This window comes from Triticum dicoccoides, chromosome 5A, assembly GCF_002162155.2.
Source record: "Triticum dicoccoides isolate Atlit2015 ecotype Zavitan chromosome 5A, WEW_v2.0, whole genome shotgun sequence".
NCBI lineage: Eukaryota > Viridiplantae > Streptophyta > Magnoliopsida > Poales > Poaceae > Triticum > Triticum dicoccoides.
Genome location: NC_041388.1, coordinates 441,569,032 through 441,588,318, shown reverse-complemented (window position 1 = coordinate 441,588,318; position 19,287 = coordinate 441,569,032). Strand labels below are relative to the sequence as shown.

Genomic DNA, 19,287 nt, shown 5'->3' with positions numbered 1-19,287 from the left:
TACCATGACACGTAGATCTTAGCGCGCGGAAACCCACAGACATACAGAAGGCCCACCGCCCCCGAGAGGAACAGCAATTTGCGATATCCTCCCCGTGGCCGCCGAGCCGAGGACGCGCGCGCATATTTCACAGAAAGCCAGGGTCCGGCGTGCAAAAGGCGCAGGCAGCATGTAAAAACTGCCCGCAGGGCCGATTCCCAGCCCAGGATTCTGGGGGCAGGGGCAGAGAGAGGAAGGGAAGCGCCGTGCCCAACAAGTGCAAGAGGGTGAGCGAGAGGGGGCCAGCCATTCCTCTCTTCTCTACCACCTACTCCCCTCTCTCTCCTCCCCCCTTCTCTCTAGGATCGCCAGCCAGCCAGCCAGCGCCAGCCAATCGCGCACCCACAGCGCGCGCGCCTCCCAACTGAGCCCCGAGAAAGAAGAAGAAGAAGAAGCAGAGGAACAGAGAGGGAGAGAGAGCAATCCCTCGTCCAAAAGTGAACAAGTGTTCTTGCCCTCCGGTCCTCTGCGCCCGCCATGTCCATTGGTAACCCGTCTTCTTCTTCCTCCTCCGCCGCCCGCCTCGAAACTGCTTCCCTCCCTGCGGCGGCACTCTGCTTTTCCGGTCCCCTTCCATTTCGTCGCTGCATCTCTGCCTCCATTTCCCCGTTAATCTCCTTGATGGCTAGGGTTCTGGCTCTGTTTCTGCCCTGTTTCTTCCTGATTCTTGGAATACATTTTTTAGCAAAAACATTCTTAGAATATATTCAGTTGCTCCATCCTCGGCCCTCGATCGCCGCTGCACAGATTCGAAATAAAATCGCAGTGTTAATTAACTCTGATTTGCTGGTTCCTCTCCTGTTGTGTCCCCCTTCGATTTCCACACGTTTCTTGCCGCGTCGCCAACGCCGAGGCCGTACCGTGATTAATTAATGGTTCCATGTGACAGATGAAGGCTATGGCCCTACCTGGGACAGCGACGACGAGTACGACAACTTCATACGCAAGATGAACCCGCCAAGGTGAGGCGCATCCACATTCACATGCTGCTGTCTCTGCTTCTGCTTCTGCTTCTGCACCCCGAAAAGATTACCCTCCAGTTTTTACCATCAGGTCTTGTTTCCTAATCCCGGTCTGTGTGTCTCGTTAACTGCAGTATCATCATCGACAACGATTCGTTGGCGGACGCGACGATTGTCAAGGTATGTTTAATTTCCTACTGGCTCATGGTTTTCTGTGACAGAGATTGCAGTCAAGTGTGCTGGTTTGATTTTTGTATTGGTGGTTGCCATTACAGGTTGGTAGTGCAAACGAGTATGGGATTCTGCTGGAAGTGATCCAAGTCCTCATGGATCTCAATCTAGTGATAAGCAAGGCATACATAACATCAGATGGGGGCTGGTTCATGGATGGTAAGATTTTACACCTGATAAAATCTAATAAATGGTGCCCTCTATTTCCCTGCTCCTTTTTGTTGATAATGGTAAAAATTCATGCTGTTTCAGTTTTCAATGTGACTGATAAGGAAGGGATGAAATTGAAAGACAAGGCTGCTATTGCGGAGATTGAGGGCTACATCCGGAAGGTATGTATGTAATCCTGAGAGCAATCTTGCCATTTTCAGTTCACCAGTCATGTATGATTACCCAACATTCCAGCTCACTGACAATTGAAACATTCTTTGAATGTGTAGTCCTTGGGCGCAGATTCAAGGTACATGCCTGCTAAACGGAGATCGGTGGGTGTCGCCGCTTCAACCGACCACAATGTCATTGAGCTGACAGGGAGCGACCGTCCAGGCCTGCTCTCTGAAGTCAGCGCTGTGCTTGCAAGCCTCAAATGCAATGTGGTCAGTGCTGAGATTTGGACCCATAACACCAGAGTCGCAGCCGTGATGCGAGTCAGTGATGAGGACACCATGCTAGCCGTCACCGATACCGTGAGGCTTGAAATGATCAAGGAGCGACTGTCCTACCTTCTCCGAGGAAACAATCTCTCGCGAGGAGCTGCCATGGCAGACGCATCGGGGACTTCTGCCACACACACCGAGAGAAGGCTGCACCAGATGATGCTTAGTGACGGGGACACTGAAGAGTTTCATGGGCATGTCCCAGCTCAACCTCAGAAGCCTAATGTCACTGTTCGGAATTGGAAAGACAAGGACTACTCGGTGGTGACCATCCGGTGCAAGGACAGGCCGAAGCTTCTGTTCGACACTGTTTGCACCTTGACAGACCTGCGCTATGTTGTCTACCATGCAAACATTGACGCCAACAATAATCAAGCGTACCAGGTGAATACACACAACCCAGCATATCCGGTCCGGGCAGTCGCTGCTACCATGTAGTAGGCTCATAAGATTTCATACAAGGAAATGTGTGACCTTGATACTCTTTTGCAGGAATTCTATGTAAGACATGTGAATGGATCTCCAATGAACACTGAAGCTGAAAGATTGAGAGTCATCCAGTGCCTTGAAAGCGCAATTGAGCGCAGGGTATCTGAGGTAACGATCCATGAACTTATCAAAGGTAACTTTGCCAGAACTATTTTCTTATGAAGCCCAAATTTTGGCTTTCCAGGGTGTGAAACTTGAGCTGTGTTCAAATGACAAGGTCGGCCTCCTGTCGGAGGTCACCCGCATCTTCCGGGAGAACAGCCTGACTGTCACAAGAGCAGAGGTTAGCACCAAAGGCAGGACAGCCGTCAACACATTCTACGTCCGCAGCTCTGCGGGGGAGGCAGTTGACCAGAAGACCATTGATTCCATCAGGGAAGCCATAGGACACAACATTCAGGTGAAAGGCCACCCTGAGGCGGCGCCTCAGAAGAAAGAGTCCCCGACATGGTTCCTCTTCGCAAACTTATTCCGACCAAGGTCTCTCCCTAGTCTTGGATTGTTCGTGCGGTAATGCTCTCATCGAACTCGGAGAACATCTCTGTCAATCAAGCCTTAACTGCTGAAGCGGTCCGTGAGAATTGGAGCCTACATTTGGCTCCACTAGTGCAGAGTTAGTTTACATACATTATATTGTGTTGATCATAGACCATCATCACCTGTAAATATGCATTGTACATAGAGTGTAAATACAACTGTAGGAAGTATTATCAATAAAGAATCCGGAACCGTTACCGCCTCGGAGAACATGTCCTCTTTTCCGGGAAAAGAATCAGGTGAAGAAAAAAGGTCATGGCATTTCGCCGTCTTCCATCTTCCATGGCGATGATGCCGAAAACGAAAGGCCAAGTCGGCCTGCTTGGTTCTGGAATTATTGTGGCTATCCTATCCAGCCACCGGAATCTGCACGACAGCAACGGGCATCCGATTCTGTGGAGGGCGAGCAGATGCAGGTCAGTAGCCAAAAAGCATCATCCCCTATCATCTTCTTCGCCGAAGCTTTGCTGACAGGGACATGTTGCATTAGCCTTTGTCTGTATCCTAACAAGACCGAGTAATAAACACCATGAAAAAGCAAAATTCAGCTCCTGTGCTGTGTCTGATGACATGCTGCCCTGTCACCTCACACTAGCTCCGATGTGCGATCTCCGATCGATGCCGCGGTGGCGACGCCTGCTGATGGGTGGGGAGAAAGCCAGAAGAGAAGACCAAGCCAGGCCGGAACCAAGAAATAGGCATAGTAGTGGTAGCACGCAATGGGAGTCAGTTTGGGATGTCTATTTACCTTTTAGGTCCTCATGTGTAGTGCTGCTTTTGGGCCGTCTTGCGATGGCTGATTGGCGCCACATGTGTGTTCCATGATTGGTAACGCCTGACCTAGAAAGGCATGGGAAAAAGAAAGGCATGGAAGCAAGACTGATACATAAATAATGCACACTGAGGTGAGGTCAGATGAGCTCAGGGCATTGCTGAGCAGTAAAGCCGCTATGGTGGCTTGCATGATTTGCAGAGGAGTTTGGTGTGTGCACCATCAGGCGCAGGCACGCACAGGCTTAGTGGCCACTTGAAGTAGTGAGATGATGGTGACAACTTGAAGCTGCTCCAGCCAGATGTACAGGAGAAGACCAAATGCTATAGGAGATGTAATTTGCATGGTGGCAAACAGAGCTTCTCTCTGAAATATGAACATGCTACAGGGTTTAGAGAGAGAGAAAACCATGCCAAAAAGGGCACTCGTCACTCAAAGTGACATTGAACAGTATATCACCAATGATTAAATTCCAGTGTAGGTTGTCTTCCCATTAATTTGGGAAAAGCGACGAGATGAACAGGACTGTGTTGGTTCGGATACATCTGAAGAGTAACACTGCATACAAGAAATCAGGACAAAAAAGCGAACAAAATCACATCCTGCGCTACATCAGATTACTACTATTGCACGAGTACAGCACTCTGGAGCAACTCATTCTCGAGTGCAAGAAACATAACGCCTCCATCCACATCAGCTTTTGCATATGATTACTCGTTTCGGTGTGTATTCCACATGAAGTGGCAAAGGCAGTTAAAACGGGGCATGCCAGGGTCACCAGGTGCATGCCTAATTTTCTATCTCCACTACCCAGCGCAAACTGGACCGTGATAGCAACCTGATCAGCATATCATCACCTCCGCCTTTTTTTGCCTTTTCCCATCTGCCCGCATTTAAAAGCGCTTTCTTGTTCTTGAAGAAAAGCCATTGCTTTGCCATACTTTTCAGACCTCTCTTGCTCGTGTTTCATCCTCTCCTTCTCCTTCACAGCAGCCATGAAATAACTATCTTTGCGAAGCTCGGACATCGCACCTCTCTTCTCGCTCTTCACTTGTTTCTTCAGCTTCTTCAGGCGTGCCCTTTCTCGGTCAGGATCGTAATCAAGACCCTTTACGTAACTGCACCAAAGAGAAGGAGGACGTGTGAAATGCATAATTAGACCTTTTCAACAACAGAACAGGACAGGCTAAAACAGAGCACAACAGAGACAAGAAACTGGGAACAGGGAATGACAAGTATACATACTTCTCCTCAAATTTGGGATTCAGCTGCTTGATTGGTTCAGGCTTCTGCTTTCGCATTTGGAGTGGCTCTCTTGAAGCATGGTGTTCGTCACTTCTCTTCTTAATCAAGTCGATTACATCTTGGAAAATTTCTTGCAACAGGGCAGGCAACTCGGATTTTTCCATAATTTGTTGCAGCAGGGAAGAAACTGGCATGAAAATTTCTGGAAAAGAGCATAGCCCTTCATGTATAATTACAAAGCCCCTCAAACATTCAGCCACAGACAGAAGTACACCAGCCCTGTCAGAAAATGTATGTTTATAAGATAAATAATATATAACATGTAAAACGACAACTTCCAGTATCCAATCGTGAGTCCACTAAAACCAGGTGCTCACTTGAAATTATCAGATGCAAAGAATGGGGAATCAGGATCCATGCTCATTAGGTCAAGGATATTCATACGATTCACTTCATGCATTTGCTCGCTGATATGAAGCCATGGTTTCAATGTCTTGAGCTCCATAAACTGGTCATTGATCTATACCAAAGGAGATTCAACTTAATATGAAGCAGCAAGCTGAAATGTATGCTTAACAACTGGATTCACACTTACCTGATTGCTAACTTCTCCTTTAAGTGATGTTACCAAAAGAGTTTGCAGAAAACTGATAGCTTCAGGGCAGAACTTTTTTGATTCTTTAGTAGCCTACAGATTGAAATTTGCAGACATGATGAATATTTCCTGCTGTAAAAGTGGGGGGAAGGAATTCCATGTGTACTTGGGATGCAGAAACAGAAGAAATTCAGCTAATTGGCTTCTGCCATTCAAATTATTCATGCTAATTAGGTCTCTGGAGCATACAATATGTACTCATCGGGGAGAAAGATAAACTAATACACAAGATAATGTAAGGCTGGAGAGCATACCGCAAGCACCATGGAGCACAAGAAAGAACCAACAGCTGCATCTCGGCCAGACTGTATAGGGCATCGCATCAGATATTCACACATAAGCAGAAGCATTGGAGTTGCGACAGCATGCCGGAAGTCAGAGCAGGGGAATATAAGAGACCATAACCTCAGGAGAAGTAATGTCTTCAAACTAGGCAAGCTGCTTTTTCCTGTAAGTTCAAAGAGACCACATAATAAGGATGGCAGATTAATGACAACAAAACCAATTTCCAGTTTAAAAAAGAATAGCCTCAGAAACCTGGAACTTTGATGTCTTCACATAAACGAGCACGTGTATGAATAAGTCGTTCCCTAGCACATATTGCAGCAAAATATGGTGTCTCTCCACTCATCTCAACTAAGGGTTTAACAAGGGTCTCAATTACTTTAAACTTCACTGGACTCTGAGTAGCTAAAACTGCAAAATACTGCAGGAGAACACCATAGAAAACCTGCAAAATATTTGAGGATACATTGATGGATGCAATGGGAAAGATAATGAATAATTAAGTAAATATATTTGGTAATAACCAGATGAATTTAGTTTACCACATACTTGCATTTTCTTTCTGTTTTCAGGTGTAAGCCTTATTGAATTGCAAGTACGTATCCGGCTTATAATCTCAGCTATTTCAGTTTCTGAGCGACCATCAACCAAGGAGCTTAGATCTTGTAAGTTATTTGGTGCTTCTATCACGAAAGGAAGATCTTCATCCTTGCCATGTGGTTTTTGCTTCGCATTAGATACTCTCTTCAGATTTTGTGCATTTGTTTTCATAACTTTTTCGCCGATAACTTGTTCTTTATCTTTGACATCATCCTTTTCATCTTCTTCTAAAGCAACCTCATCGTCGTCACTTTGCTCCCAGTCTCTTGCCGGCATATTACGGAAGTCATCATCACTTGAATCCTCTTCATCACCAGCATCTTCTTCATCCTCATCCTCGTCTTCACCACTGTCATCACTTCCTTCATCGCCAGATGCTACACCTTCACCTATCTTTCTACCCTCATTCTCGTAAATTTCATCAACCCAACCTTTTTTCCTTTTTGTTGGCTCGTCAAAAGAGAAGGAATCACCAAGATCATCGCCAGATATAGGTTTTGAGTTATCCGCCCTCATATGATGATCACCATCCTCGCTATCATCATCTTCTTCGTCAGAGGACTCAGCAGTTCCAAGCATCCGCTTGTGACGTTCCTTCTACAATGTCATTAAGCATCAGCAAGCGATTTAATATCAGTACTTCCATCAGCAAAAACACCACTGATGTGGTAGAATTACAAGCTAAACCTAAAATCATCACACTAGAGTTCACAAAAACAACTGTAGGATGGACAGAAAAGGCAAATTTTAAATATGCAAGCAGCAGTTGCATCCAATGCAACTAGATCGGACGAACCTCCAACTTCTCAAGACGTTCTTTTTCTTCCTGAGCTAGTTCTTCTGGGGTTTTTGTCCTGTCCGACGGGCGAGCACGTTGATCCATCACCATTTCTTTCACCAGTTTGTCGTATGCGTCTGGCTTTTCCTGGAATGCAACAAACAATATGCAACTTCAGTACCAGGAACTGACAAAGTTAACATATTTACAGGCCCATGCACAACAATCAAAATTTGCGAAATTAGAAGTGGACATGCTGCTGTACACACTTCATCCCAAGGTACCAAATGAGAGGAGCGACTCCACCAAGGACGTGCATATCTTTAGAATAGACGCATAAACTGGTCCACAAAATTTAAAGCAAATCAACTAATGGGCTACCATGTCTAGTCTACTATTTTCTCTTTTCAAGCTTACATGTGTGTGCACTGTTCGGTGTGTGCAACGACTTCTAACAACATAACAGAGGTTCCACCCATGCTGCCAGCTTAATTGTCGACTGAAAGCTATGTAATATAATGAATAATCTTGGGCTTGTTGATGATCTAAATGGGAAGACAAGCAGTAAATGCTACCTTATTGAAAATCTCCTTTCCGGTCAGACCAGATGAACCTTTATGGATTGTACTTGAATTGTTTTTATGTGTGTTCACTCTAGCTGATTCGGTCAGGGATAGAAGTGCTGGTGTCTGGGCCAGCAATGCAAAATCACTATCTAACTTGTCAACAAGATGTTCATCATGTTCCTTTTCCTTGGCTTTTTGGGCCTGCAACAAGACAAAATTATGTTAACGTAGCCACTTCATGCTACAAATATGGAAATAGAAGAATGCATAATAACAAGTATAGTGTGTGCAAAACTGCAAATCATGTACACAACCCAACAGATCTGCAATACCAATCTAATGAGGTCATGCATAAAGCAACATGGAACTATAATGGAAATAGGAGGTGGCTGGATTGGAATGAGTCCAATACTATTGTATTAGGAAGTTAAGGAGTCTAATATGTCCGAGTTCAAGCTGTGCATCCAGCATATAAGAATGATGCCCTGTTTATCTAATCCCTCACATCCACATATATCTTCACCGCACTGATAAACACTTGGTCATTTTTGTCATGGAAGGCACTAAGGTAGACATACAAAGCTATATCAAAGGCTTCTTTTGATTACCTTTGCAAACAATTTGGAAAAAAAGCAAATACCAAGAGTTGAAAACTGTGGAATAAGCATCATGTATCAAACCAAATAATAATTTGTAGGGAAAATTCAAAACAGTTTATTTAAGTTTCAGAATGATAGGAAATGTTCTAGGTGATAGCCCAAGACAGAAAAAAAGGCAGCAACAGAAGGAATAATGTTTTTTGTACACACAGGGCACTCTACCTTGTAAAATTTACTCTTCAAAATGATCTCTGACATAACTTCCTTTTTGCTCTTGTGACCCTGCAAACAGGAGTGACTAGATTAAGCACACAGCATATCGATAACAGATGAGATCTAAATGTAATTAGTAATTCCTAGGAAACATTACATGTGTTTCTCCGGGCAGGTCAGTTTCTGAAGGGAGATCACTACTTTGGAGAGATAAGCGCTTCTTTGAGAGCGTGTTACCTGAAAATACAAAAGGTTAAGCACATTAAGCAAAATAGAAACATTAACATCAGTTCCTGTAGATGGGGATTCTAATCCTTATAAAACTTTAATACTCCCTCCGTCCCAAAATTCTTGTCTTAAATTTGTCTAAATACGGATGTATCTAGTTACATTTTAGTGTTAGATACATCCGTATCTAGACAAATCTAAGACAAGAATTTTGGGACGGAGGGAGTATGTTAACATAAATAATTTCTCCGATAACAACCATCGTACATTCCCAACGCTGAGCCTAGCAAACTAAGTGCCAAAACTGAAACTAGGTCATGTGTGATATAGGGGAAAATCAGTGGTTACCAAAGGTGGAGACCACAAAGGATTTTAGATACTAAACAATAACAAACATTGATAGCTAAATCAAATATCTACAGTAGAAAGTTATGTTATGCTATCTTATCAGTTTTACTAGGGCCAACCCCGTCCCAGATTATTTTGAGTCAGACGTGTCAAATTCCAACCCATGTTTTGGATTCCAATTGTTACTCCCTCCGTTCCGAATTACTTGTCGCAGGTATGGATGTATCTAGATGTATTTTAGTTCTAGATACATCCATTTCTGCGACGAGTAATTTGGAACGGAGGGAGTATTTGCCAACGTCAAGAAATTCTTGCCAACTCAGAGACCTAAATTCGAGACAATTCCAACACCTGTATGAGCCCGTAACATTTGCATCCCACAGAATAAATAGAATGAACAAATTTCAGAATCTCTCAGAGCAAACCTAAAACTAGGTGTCAGACTACAGTAATCTACAGAATCTCTCAGAAGAACAAGCAGAACTCCAAAAGGTTTGTTTTACAGGTCATCGACAAAAAAAAATATTTTGGATTGACAGCATATATCTTTTAGTCTTTTAAATGCTCTAATCCCAGTTTATGTGTCCAGCCTTTGGCCCCAGGAATCTACACGACAAGCAGAACTTCAAAAGGTTTGTTTCGCAGGCCATCGACAAAATTTCAATTTATTTTGGATGGACAACATATATCCCAATATATTTTAAATGCTCTGTTTCAGATAATAAACTAAAAGCTAACTTAAAATACCAGAGTAGTTTGTAAAATACAAATGTGAGATACATACATACATAACACAGGAGACTCAGAAGTATCCCACGAAGCAGAAAACATGGGCCAATTAAATATAGTGCAAGATACTTAGATGAGAGCTTAAAACACACCTTCTTCATCACTGTCGTCACCAATAGGCACCTCTTCATTGAAATCATCATTTCCCAAAAGCGTGTGAGAATCCTCGTCATCCTCCTCATCGGACAGATTGAATTTGCTTGCCCGTTTCAACTTCGCCTAGAAATCATGAGAAAAGGGGGAAACTTAACAAACTCCTGGACACACACCGCCGCCGTCACTAAAATGAGAAGGAGCACTTCGACCGCATACTTGCAATGCGTGGCACATACTGATAGATGGAAATGAAGGGGACAAAACATGCATAAATTTGTTCCTATAACACAACAAGAACACTGGTTTCCCTATTTGCATCTCTACTAATCCATGCAGTTTATGTGTCCAACCTTGGACCCAGGAATCCCATTGTTGACTAGAGAATGCTGCGCTAACAGAGTGACTCTGGATATAACGAGGTAAGCGGCACATACCATGTGCTCTCGCTGCTGACGGAGGATGGCCTTGTCGTACTCGGGCAGAGTCTCGTCCCTCTCGCCGATGCGCCGGTCGTGGAAGACCGACGACTTGGCGCTCTGCTCGAACTCCTTGAGCAGGGTGTTCTCCCTCTGCAACCACGCCATGCCGCGACATCAGGCCAAAGAATCGAGCTTCGCCCGAAAATCGCTCGGTCTATTAGCAGTTCAGCAAGCACTTACCTTGTGGATGGCGTCGGAGCGGGAGCGGGAGGTGCGCCTCTCCTCGCCCTTGCGCTTCTTGCCGAGCACGTCGAACTTGCGGCGCGACCAGATGGCCTCGAAGGGGTTGCTCCGCTCCGCCGCCGCGGCCCCAGCCCCGCGCGCCTTCATGGCCACGGCCGCCGGGCCGTTCCTCCCCTTCATGTTGCCGCCCTTGCCTTTCTTCTTGTTCTGCTTCTTGTCCGCCGCGGCCGCACCGGCTGCCATCGGCTTCGTCTTCGCCATGGCCGAGACGGAGCGCGACGTCGTGGGGCGGCGGCGACGAGGTGGCTGCGCGACGACGGGCGGCGGCGGCGGCGGGGTGGTGGTGGCTCCGCGCGAGGAGAGGTGTGTTTTGTGCAACACCCCCGCTATGGGCTGTCGCCGTATGTTTGGTAACCTAGGCCTGGGCTGCAAGATGGGCCTCTTATTGCATCCCTTGAGGCCGGGTCCCACAGAGAGGGAGCAGAGGCCGGTTTTTCTCGGAAAAAAGAAAAGAGGGAGCAGAGACCGAAAGAAGAGCACCGAACGAGCAGGAAGGAGGAGGTTTGGGCGGTGGACGCCGGTGACGGGGCCGGCCGCGAGGCAAAGGGAGGCGCGGGGTGACGGCGCTGGAGGGAGAGACGAGGAGAGACGGGAGAGGGAATGTGGGGATCGGTCTTCTCCTGGCGAAAAGTTCATTCTGCACCCAAGCTCATATGCTCCCGCATGAACAGTAAAATCGAAAAAAAATCGAAAAAAATTCAAAAAATTCTAAAAAAATTTTGAGACAAACATTGACAAAAGTTCTAAGTGCCTGCAAAAATTCGTCATGAAATCACATCCCTAGAAGGCGTGGCAAAAAAAACAAATTCAGTGCTTCAAAATGCGTTTGAAAGTAGCTTTTTCAGAGTACATTTTTTGTTTTTTTTGCCACGCCTTCTAGGAATGTGATTTCATGACAAATTTTTGCAGGCACTTAGAACTTTTGTCAATGTTTCACTAAAAAAAAATTGAAATTTTTTGAATTTTTATTTTATTTTTTTCGATTTTACTGTTCATGCGGGAGCATATGAGCTCGGGTGCAGATTAGCCGCGTCCTTCTCCTGGCTGCTATAGAGGGTTAGCGGGGGTGGATAGGCCGACCACGAAAGTTTAGCTGGGCTGTATGCTGGCTGATGGACCTCTCCTTCTTGTTTTTTTTTCTTTTTCAATTATTAAACAGAAGATTGAAGAAAAGAAAGATTTAGACCAAGATAATTGACAAATATGGGGAACTTACATTAAGTGGTTTGGGGATTTTTACAAACTTCCAAATTTTAAAAATACAAACATGTTTGAATTTAAAACCTAACAAAACCAAACCCGAATGGACTCAAAACATACAAAGTGGACTTAGGCAGGCAGTGAAATTGAATTATGGGCAGATTTGGAAACTAGAAGAAGACCACAATCTGCCCGGTGATTCAAAACGCATTCAGAGGGCGTATAACATAAGTGTGTGGTATAATACATACTCTCCTTCATTTATGGTTTGTTGAGCCTATCTCATTATTATTATTATTATTATTATTATTATTATTATTGTAAGTACTATTTTTATTTCTTTCTCACATCTGTTTAGATTATGAGATGCATTACATTCTTGCATGTAAGGATTAAAAGAAAACTGACCATGCAACATTCCTACCCATTCGGTGGTCATGACATGCATCCACCGCAGTTAATGGCGATTAAAGCTTGTATTACTAATATAATTTCAATGTTCAGACATAAAAGCTCGTTAGTGATAGCGGCTAAGAAAAAATTAGTTGTCTTCTACAAGCTCGTGTTTTTAGATATCATTCCAAGATAGAACATTTAGTGACGCCATGTATGTGTGGCTTTACTGAAGAATCATAAATCAACAAGATGTTGATAAATGAAGCAAATAATCAGTCCACAACAACATGCAACATGTACCAAAAATCTTGTCTAAATGTTTGTTACTAATTTTATAAAAAAGACGCAACATTTAGTAGAGAGCTAACACTCACAGTGAGACCGTACCATGTTCTTCTTCTTCTTTTGCGATGGAACCGTATCATGTTCTTCAAGTCTTAAATCACTTTACTATGAATGTTAAGCAAGGACAAAAGTACAAAGCAGAAGAAGACAAGACTTGCCAAAGTGTAGCACATCCTACAAAAATGAAAGATTTAAAAATCTAAAAAAACATTGCCAAACAAATAGGCAAGTAAGAAAAAAATATTACTCCCTCCGTTCCTAAATATAAGTCTTTTTAGAGGTTTCAAATGGACTACAACATACGGATGTATATAGACATATTTTAAAGTATAGATTCAGTCATTTTGCTCCGTATGTAGTCCCTTGTTGAAATCTCTAAAAGGACTTATATTTGGGAATGGAGGGAGTAGTAGTAAGTTTCATGGATACTATATCAAAGCATGTTTCTATACCACTAATTCATTCCATGCTTCCAAACAAATCCAACAGAGCGGCGAGACAACTCACTCTTCTCCATTGGGAATAGATTTTGACTGCCATATTTACTTGTGCTGGATGTGCATATGAGTTGACTTCTACATGACGGGGCGGTAACCAGTACAAGAGCACCTTTTCAGCACAATGGCACAGGTGTAGCAAGAACTAACGTAAATTAGTATACATATAAACATTGAGCAAACCGAAAGTCCAAGCAAAGCAATGTAGTACATATCACCTATAGACGGGAAAACGGAATTAGAGGAAAACAGACCAAGTAGCACCACTATATATATTTTTCAAATCTAAACACATGTGTATTTAAGATTTTTATTGCATAGACCTTAAATTGGTCACAAAATGCATAATGAATGATTTTCATAGATAATTGCTCAAGATTTTACACAAAACAAAGTCTAGATGTGAAGCTCAACTTTTTTTTTGCGAGAAAGATGTGAAGCTCAAGTTAACATCAAGAAGATGAAAGGAACGAGAAACAAGGTGGAGGGTGATCTGCAGACATGCTCTCCCTTTTCACCTTGCATGTCAAGTAGATAAGTAGACTAACAAATGCACAAGAGCGTAAAAGAGTGTCATTGAAAATTACTCACAGAATCAATCACGAAGAAATATGGCAAGGGCGATCATCAGCCTTATTCAAGTATATTGAAAATTACTGCATCCAGGCGCAGGCGCTCCTCCTCTCTCACGTCCAGGAGCTTCTGCTGGGTTCGGTTGGTGCCCAGGTTCATCTCCTCTCTCTGATCATTTGATCCTCTGCTGGAGTACATCTCTCTGCTGTCGCTGGAAACGAACTGCAAGCATAAACAATACTCAAGTGATTCAAGAGATGTACTGATTCAAGAGTAGTCAAGAGTAATTCAGAAGTGCCAACATTTGATTCAAGAAATGTTTGCTGCCAAAAATTCAACAAATAATTTGAACAAGTTAACTGAATTAACTGTTGGCTGTAGCATTTCAGACAATAGGAGTAGCAGACCAAACTGTATTAATTGTTGACTGTGCATCATTGATTTTGAAAATTCTGGAAGAACCTCTGCCATTATGTTGATTTACTTTAAATAAAAATCATAGACTGAAAATGTTGTCATCTGGATTACACATGTTCTTTTTCTCATTAGAGGATCATGAGAGAAAACTATTGAAAATAGTCTGGAGTAAAAAAATCTGAGAACACACACACAACAAAAACAGGTTCATGACTGGAGTAGTACTGTAATAAGACCTGACAAAACTTCTTTTGGCTGGGAGAGATTTGAGTGTTTTTATATCATTGCTAAGAGATTTTATTACTGTAATAAGACTTGACAAAACATCTTGAACTGATAATCTACAGCAAACTTGCTTGAATGCAATGCAAGCTATACCTCGATCTGTCCTGAAACAATGACCACGTAGCAAAGAGAGGAATGAACTGCAAACATAAACAATTTGATGAGAATTTGGTTCAACTGGCCAATAATTTGATCTAACCATTTGACAAAATCCGAATCTACTGATGCAGGAATACTGTCAAATTACTGTTGGAGTACAATTCAGATTACAACAGCAGTACCTGAAAGCAGCAGAAGATGGTTGTCCCAGACCTCAACTGCACTCCACCTGCAGAAGATGCAGAAGATGAAATGGGTGATGATGATGCAGGAGTACAAATGGATGAAGATGTAGGAGTACAAATGGATGAAGATGCGGGAGTACAACATGCAGGTATAGCTACAGTGGCATTTCAGAAATTTTCAGTTAGTGGTGGAAGAAAAAATCAGTTAAATTACAGAATACAGTTTGATGATATGATCATATCATCATTTGATCATTTGATGATATGATCATATCATCATTTGAATGCTTATGTTCATTTGACCATTTTTCCTTTGATCATTTGATCATTTTTCCTTTGCTGTATTTCTTCGTGCAGGTGTTGAGCAATCAGTTAAGAAAAGGGATAGCCTCGATGACAAGCAAAAGTATGCTGCTTATGTTGCAATGCACACACTGTGCATGAGTAGAGGGGGCAAATTTGAAAGAGATGACAAGAAAAAGATTGCCAGTTTCTTTGGAGTGGGTGTATGGAATGTACAAAGAGTTTGGAAGAAAGCAATGAAGCAAATTGCTCAAGGCCTGGAGGTGGATGTTTCAAGTCAGAGAAAAAAGAACTGTGGAAGAAAGCCAAAGGACATTAATCTAGATCAAATACCTACCATTCCACTTAACAAGCGGTCTACTATCAGGTCACTTGCTTGGCAACTCGGTTGCAGCCCTACGACACTCCACCGGAAGTTCATGCTGAAGTTGATAAAGAGGCATACAAACTGTTTGAAGCCAGTTTTGAAGGAAAAGAACAAGAAGGATAGAATGGAATTTTGCTTGTCAATTCTCGATGAGACAACAACACAAACTGAAAGGCCAAAATTCAAGACCATGCACAACATTATTCATATTGACGAGAAATGGTTCTATATGACCAAGAAAAACAGGAACTATTATCTGCTATATGGGGAGGAAGAGCCTACGAGAACTATACAAAACGGCAGTTGTATTGGAAAAGTCATGTTCTTGACGGCTATTGCTAGGCCAAGGTGGGATAGTGAAGGAAATGTGACATTTTCTGGGAAAATTGGAATTTGGCCGTTTATGAAAGAAGTTCCGGCTCAGAGGAGAAGCGACAACAGGCCCAGAGGAACAATGGAGACGAAGTCCATAAAAGTCAACAGGCAAGTAATGAGAGAGTTCATGATAGATAACCTACTACCAGCAATACAAGCATCTTGGCCTGAGAATGATGCTGGGCAAACCATCTATATACAACAAGACAACGCCAAGCCCCATATCTTGCCCAACGACCCAGAATTTGTAGCAACCGCGGAAAGAACTGGACTCGATATCAGACTAATTCAACAACCTGCCAATAGCCCTGATCTGAATGGCCTTGACCTTGGGTTCTTCAACTCGTTGCAATCTCTGACAGATTGTCTAAGCCCTAGAACGCTTCAGGATCTTATCAAGGGTGTGCTAGATGAATTTGAAAACTATGAAGTTTACAAGCTGAATAGAGTTTTCCTATCTCTACAAGCTTGCATGATTGAAATCTTGAACCACGCAGGGGGCAATGGGTATAAAATACCCCATGCGAACAAGGAAAGTCTAGAGAACCTTGGGATGCTACCTCCAAGACTTACATGCCCTGAAGAGGTATATGCAAATGCCCTGCACAATCTTGGGATAATGGAGAGAGTTCAGTGATGGAAGAAGAGGCTTGACATACTTGTCGAGATGCTTGTTGATATGCTTGAGGAGTTGCTTGTTGAGATGCTTGAGGAGTTGCTTGTTGAGATGCTTGTCGAGATGCTTGTTGATATGCTTGAGGAGTTGCTTGTCGAGATGCTTGTTCAGATGCTTGAGGAGTTACTTGTTGAGATGCTTGTCGAGATGCTTGTTCATATGCTTGAGGAGTTGCTTGTCGAGATGCTTGTTCAGATGATTGAGGAGTTGCTTGTTGAGATGCTTGTCAAGATGCTTGTTGATATGCTTGAGGAGTTGCTTGTCGAGATGCTTGTTCAGATGCTTGAGGAGTTGCTTGTTGAGATGCTTGTCGAGATGCTTGAGGAGTTGCTTGTTGAGATGCTTGTCGAGATGCTTGAGGAGTTGCTTGTTAAGATGCTTATGATTATTTGTGTGGAGTATGTGTAACTCCTTGTTTGTGTGGAGTATATGTAAATCCTAGAGATGAGGCTTGTGTGGAGTATATGTAACTCCTTGAGAAGAGACTTGTGTGGAGTGAATCATTTGTATGATCATTTTAATTAACCAAGAACTACTCCTACATACTCCAAGAACTACTCCTACTCCTACTCCAAGAACAACTCCTACTCCTAATTTTAATTAAAACTAAGCAACAAGTCCACACGATTTTAATTTTAATTTAAGGAAAATCCACACGATTTTACAGAAGCTTGTATGGCATGTCATGATTTTACAGAAACTACTCCTATCATGATTTTGCTGTCATTAATATGCAAGCAACAATTAAGTTCACAATATTATGCAAGTTAACAAGCTTCAGTAGCCCAAGTTTCAGTAGACAAGTTAACAAAAGCTACAGACGACAACTTTTAAAAGAAGCTACAGAAGCTTCATGAGAATAAGTTATTTTTAACAGAAGCTACAGAAAATTTACACTCAACATGCACAACAAATTTACACAGAGAGAGGAGAGGACCAATTTGCACAGTGAGTTTCAAGCAATTAACAAAACAAGTTAACTTGTTTGGCCCCTTTTTTCTTTTCAGTTAACAAGACTGGTAAGCAAGTGAACAAATTCAGAACAAGACTGGAGTATATGTAGAGATACAAGTGCTCCTACTGAACAAGACTGGAGTATATGCAGAGATAGAAGTACTCCTACTGGAATATCTAAACATGTTTGACTGCTTAAGCATGCAGAACAAGACTGGAGTACATAAACATGTTCGACTACAGAAGTTCCCTCGCCAAAGCAATGAACATTCATGACTAGCAAGGGAACTGCAAGATTAAGAAGCTACTCTGCACTCTACCTGCAGTAGATAAACAAACTGTAATACAAGTATGCAAAATATGTACTGAGATTGCAAAGTTACTTAAAGTAGAAAAATGTATCCAACTGAGATTGTGGTAAGCTCTTGATTGGAGTGAAAAATGTATCCAGCTAAGTTACTTGTTGAGATGGAGAAACTTGTTCAAATGATTAAATCGGGACCAACTAACTGAATCAGGAGGAACTTTATGTCTCGACAACTACGGAATAATAAACACACAAGAATAACTGAATCAGGAGTAGAAACCACGAGTGAGACTGCGAGAGTTCATCACCAACCATTCAAAACAAGAAAAAGAAAAATGTGGGATCTGCAAGAAAAATGTGAGTATGTTCGATGCCTGCAATTTTCGTTCTCTAAAAATATGAACCTGCTTCAGTGGCTCAGCCGCAACATGGCGTAGATACAAAGGAGAGCATTACCATTCTACTCCATTCAGCAATTCACACACATACTCCAGAATCCACCAGCAAGTTGCTCTGGGCCTGGGGTGATCCATCAGCTTCATCTTTGCTTGCACAGCAACAATCACACGATTTTAGTAACTTTGTGAAGGCTTCAGAGCCGTAGTGGAGTCCGGCACACTGCATTTTCAAGCTACTGCATCAAGTTTTCATTAACCAAATCGATGCACTGCTACTCTAACATCAACTACTCCTGCAAATGGATAAGAGAGGAGGCATGGAGAAGAAACACCGTACCAGATCCGTGAGGATGACCAAGCCGCTCCAGATCCGCCAGTTGCTCCCGCGCCTCTCCAGATACGCCGCTCGGCCTCCACTATGCATCCAGTGCTGACGAGCGCAGATCCAGCGCCTCCCTCGCCTAGATCGAGCGCCGGCGCACGCAAATCCATCGCCTCTGTCGCCCAGAAGCTCGTCGCCGGCGCAAAAAATTCATTCTTTGACCTTGGATGTGGGGCGTGAATGGACGCCGGCTATGAGTGGACGCCGGACGTGAATGGATGCCGGCTATGGACGCGGAGAAAGGTGGCGGCGACGGGGAGATATGCTAGAGAGGCCGGCGACGGGGAGTCAGGGAGATGCCGGCGGGAGTCGGGGAGAGCGACGGGGAGAAGAGGGGAGCGACGGGGAGAAGAGAGGCGAGCGAGTGAGCGAGTGGGCTGTGAGCGGAGTGAGGGGTAATTTCGGAAAGTGCGAGAATTCCGTAACGTGTCGAAATTTGCACTGCAAAACATCCAGCGACCTACATTTCGGAACGGAGGGAGTATTACTGTAAGCTCATGGTGATGTGGTAATGAAATTGTGCAGTACTGTTCTAAAAGAAAAATAGCTATGTTGTTGTTGAGGATGGTGATGCCTCCCTTTACTGGTTTGGTTGCAGCCCGCTGCCTCCCCTGCTTCTCTTAGCTGAACTGTGGGTGATTAACGCTCACATATAAGATGTAGTGTCCTCTATTAATTCCTTATGGAGAAGACAGTTACAGTGACGACCTGACCAAAT

General features: G+C 43.3%; 3 protein-coding genes across 6 annotated transcripts; 1 reads left to right on the top strand and 2 right to left on the bottom strand.

Moving 5' to 3' along the window:
• Positions 1-216: 216 nt before the first annotated feature.
• Positions 217-3,121, top strand: LOC119302188 (ACT domain-containing protein ACR4-like). The gene is made up of 8 exons (XM_037579223.1): positions 217-526; positions 929-1,001; positions 1,136-1,181; positions 1,277-1,391; positions 1,485-1,564; positions 1,673-2,272; positions 2,381-2,485; positions 2,562-3,121. Exons 1-8 carry the CDS (start codon positions 517-519, stop codon positions 2,889-2,891), a joined length of 1,359 nt encoding a protein of 452 aa, XP_037435120.1. The 5' UTR covers positions 217-516; the 3' UTR covers positions 2,892-3,121.
• Positions 3,122-4,124: 1,003 nt separating this feature from the next.
• LOC119302187 (nucleolar protein 14-like) lies at positions 4,125-11,558 on the bottom strand. Its single transcript, XM_037579222.1, has 14 exons — positions 10,748-11,558; positions 10,523-10,657; positions 10,085-10,211; positions 8,785-8,864; positions 8,637-8,696; positions 7,825-8,016; positions 7,268-7,396; positions 6,421-7,068; positions 6,124-6,316; positions 5,841-6,034; positions 5,527-5,619; positions 5,309-5,451; positions 4,932-5,210; positions 4,125-4,804 (listed from the first exon to the last, which is right to left on the bottom strand). The coding sequence occupies exons 1-14, from the start codon at positions 11,444-11,446 to the stop codon at positions 4,540-4,542; spliced, it is 3,237 nt and encodes a 1,078-aa protein (XP_037435119.1). The 5' UTR covers positions 11,447-11,558; the 3' UTR covers positions 4,125-4,539.
• A 183-nt stretch (positions 11,559-11,741) lies between these two features.
• LOC119302186 lies at positions 11,742-19,004 on the bottom strand. 4 transcript variants are annotated; one of them, XM_037579221.1, is made up of 6 exons: positions 18,525-19,004; positions 18,246-18,407; positions 14,805-14,851; positions 14,617-14,663; positions 13,840-14,043; positions 11,742-12,925 (listed from the first exon to the last, which is right to left on the bottom strand). In XM_037579221.1, the coding sequence occupies exons 2-5, from the start codon at positions 18,329-18,331 to the stop codon at positions 13,882-13,884; spliced, it is 342 nt and encodes a 113-aa protein (XP_037435118.1). In that variant the 5' UTR covers positions 18,332-18,407; positions 18,525-19,004; the 3' UTR covers positions 11,742-12,925; positions 13,840-13,881. The 4 variants fall into 4 exon arrangements, with proteins under 4 accessions (XP_037435118.1, XP_037435116.1, XP_037435117.1 ...); XM_037579219.1 differs by having other exon boundaries at positions 12,836-13,466; XM_037579220.1 differs by having other exon boundaries at positions 12,836-13,360.
• Between the last annotated feature and the right edge of the window lie 283 nt (positions 19,005-19,287).

Excerpts from the sequence above, each read along its gene's own strand:
- LOC119302188 (XM_037579223.1), top strand. Across the intron at positions 1,182-1,276 it reads CGGACGCGACGATTGTCAAG|GTTGGTAGTGCAAACGAGTA; the intron begins GTATGTTTAATT and ends TTGCCATTACAG. Across the intron at positions 2,486-2,561 it reads TTGAGCGCAGGGTATCTGAG|GGTGTGAAACTTGAGCTGTG; the intron begins GTAACGATCCAT and ends TTGGCTTTCCAG.
- LOC119302187 (XM_037579222.1), bottom strand. The coding sequence starts at position 11,446 with ATGAACTTTTCGCCAGGAGAAGACCGATCCCCACATTCCCTCTCCCGT. Across the intron at positions 8,017-8,636 it reads TGAAGAGTAAATTTTACAAG|GCCCAAAAAGCCAAGGAAAA; the intron begins GTAGAGTGCCCT and ends GTCTTGTTGCAG. Across the intron at positions 6,317-6,420 it reads AAAACAGAAAGAAAATGCAA|GTTTTCTATGGTGTTCTCCT; the intron begins GTATGTGGTAAA and ends AATATTTTGCAG.
- LOC119302186 (XM_037579221.1), bottom strand. The coding sequence starts at position 18,331 with ATGAAGCTGATGGATCACCCCAGGCCCAGAGCAACTTGCTGGTGGATT. Across the intron at positions 14,664-14,804 it reads CCATCTTCTGCTGCTTTCAG|TTCATTCCTCTCTTTGCTAC; the intron begins GTACTGCTGTTG and ends TTATGTTTGCAG. Across the intron at positions 14,044-14,616 it reads TTGTTTCAGGACAGATCGAG|TTCGTTTCCAGCGACAGCAG; the intron begins GTATAGCTTGCA and ends TTATGCTTGCAG.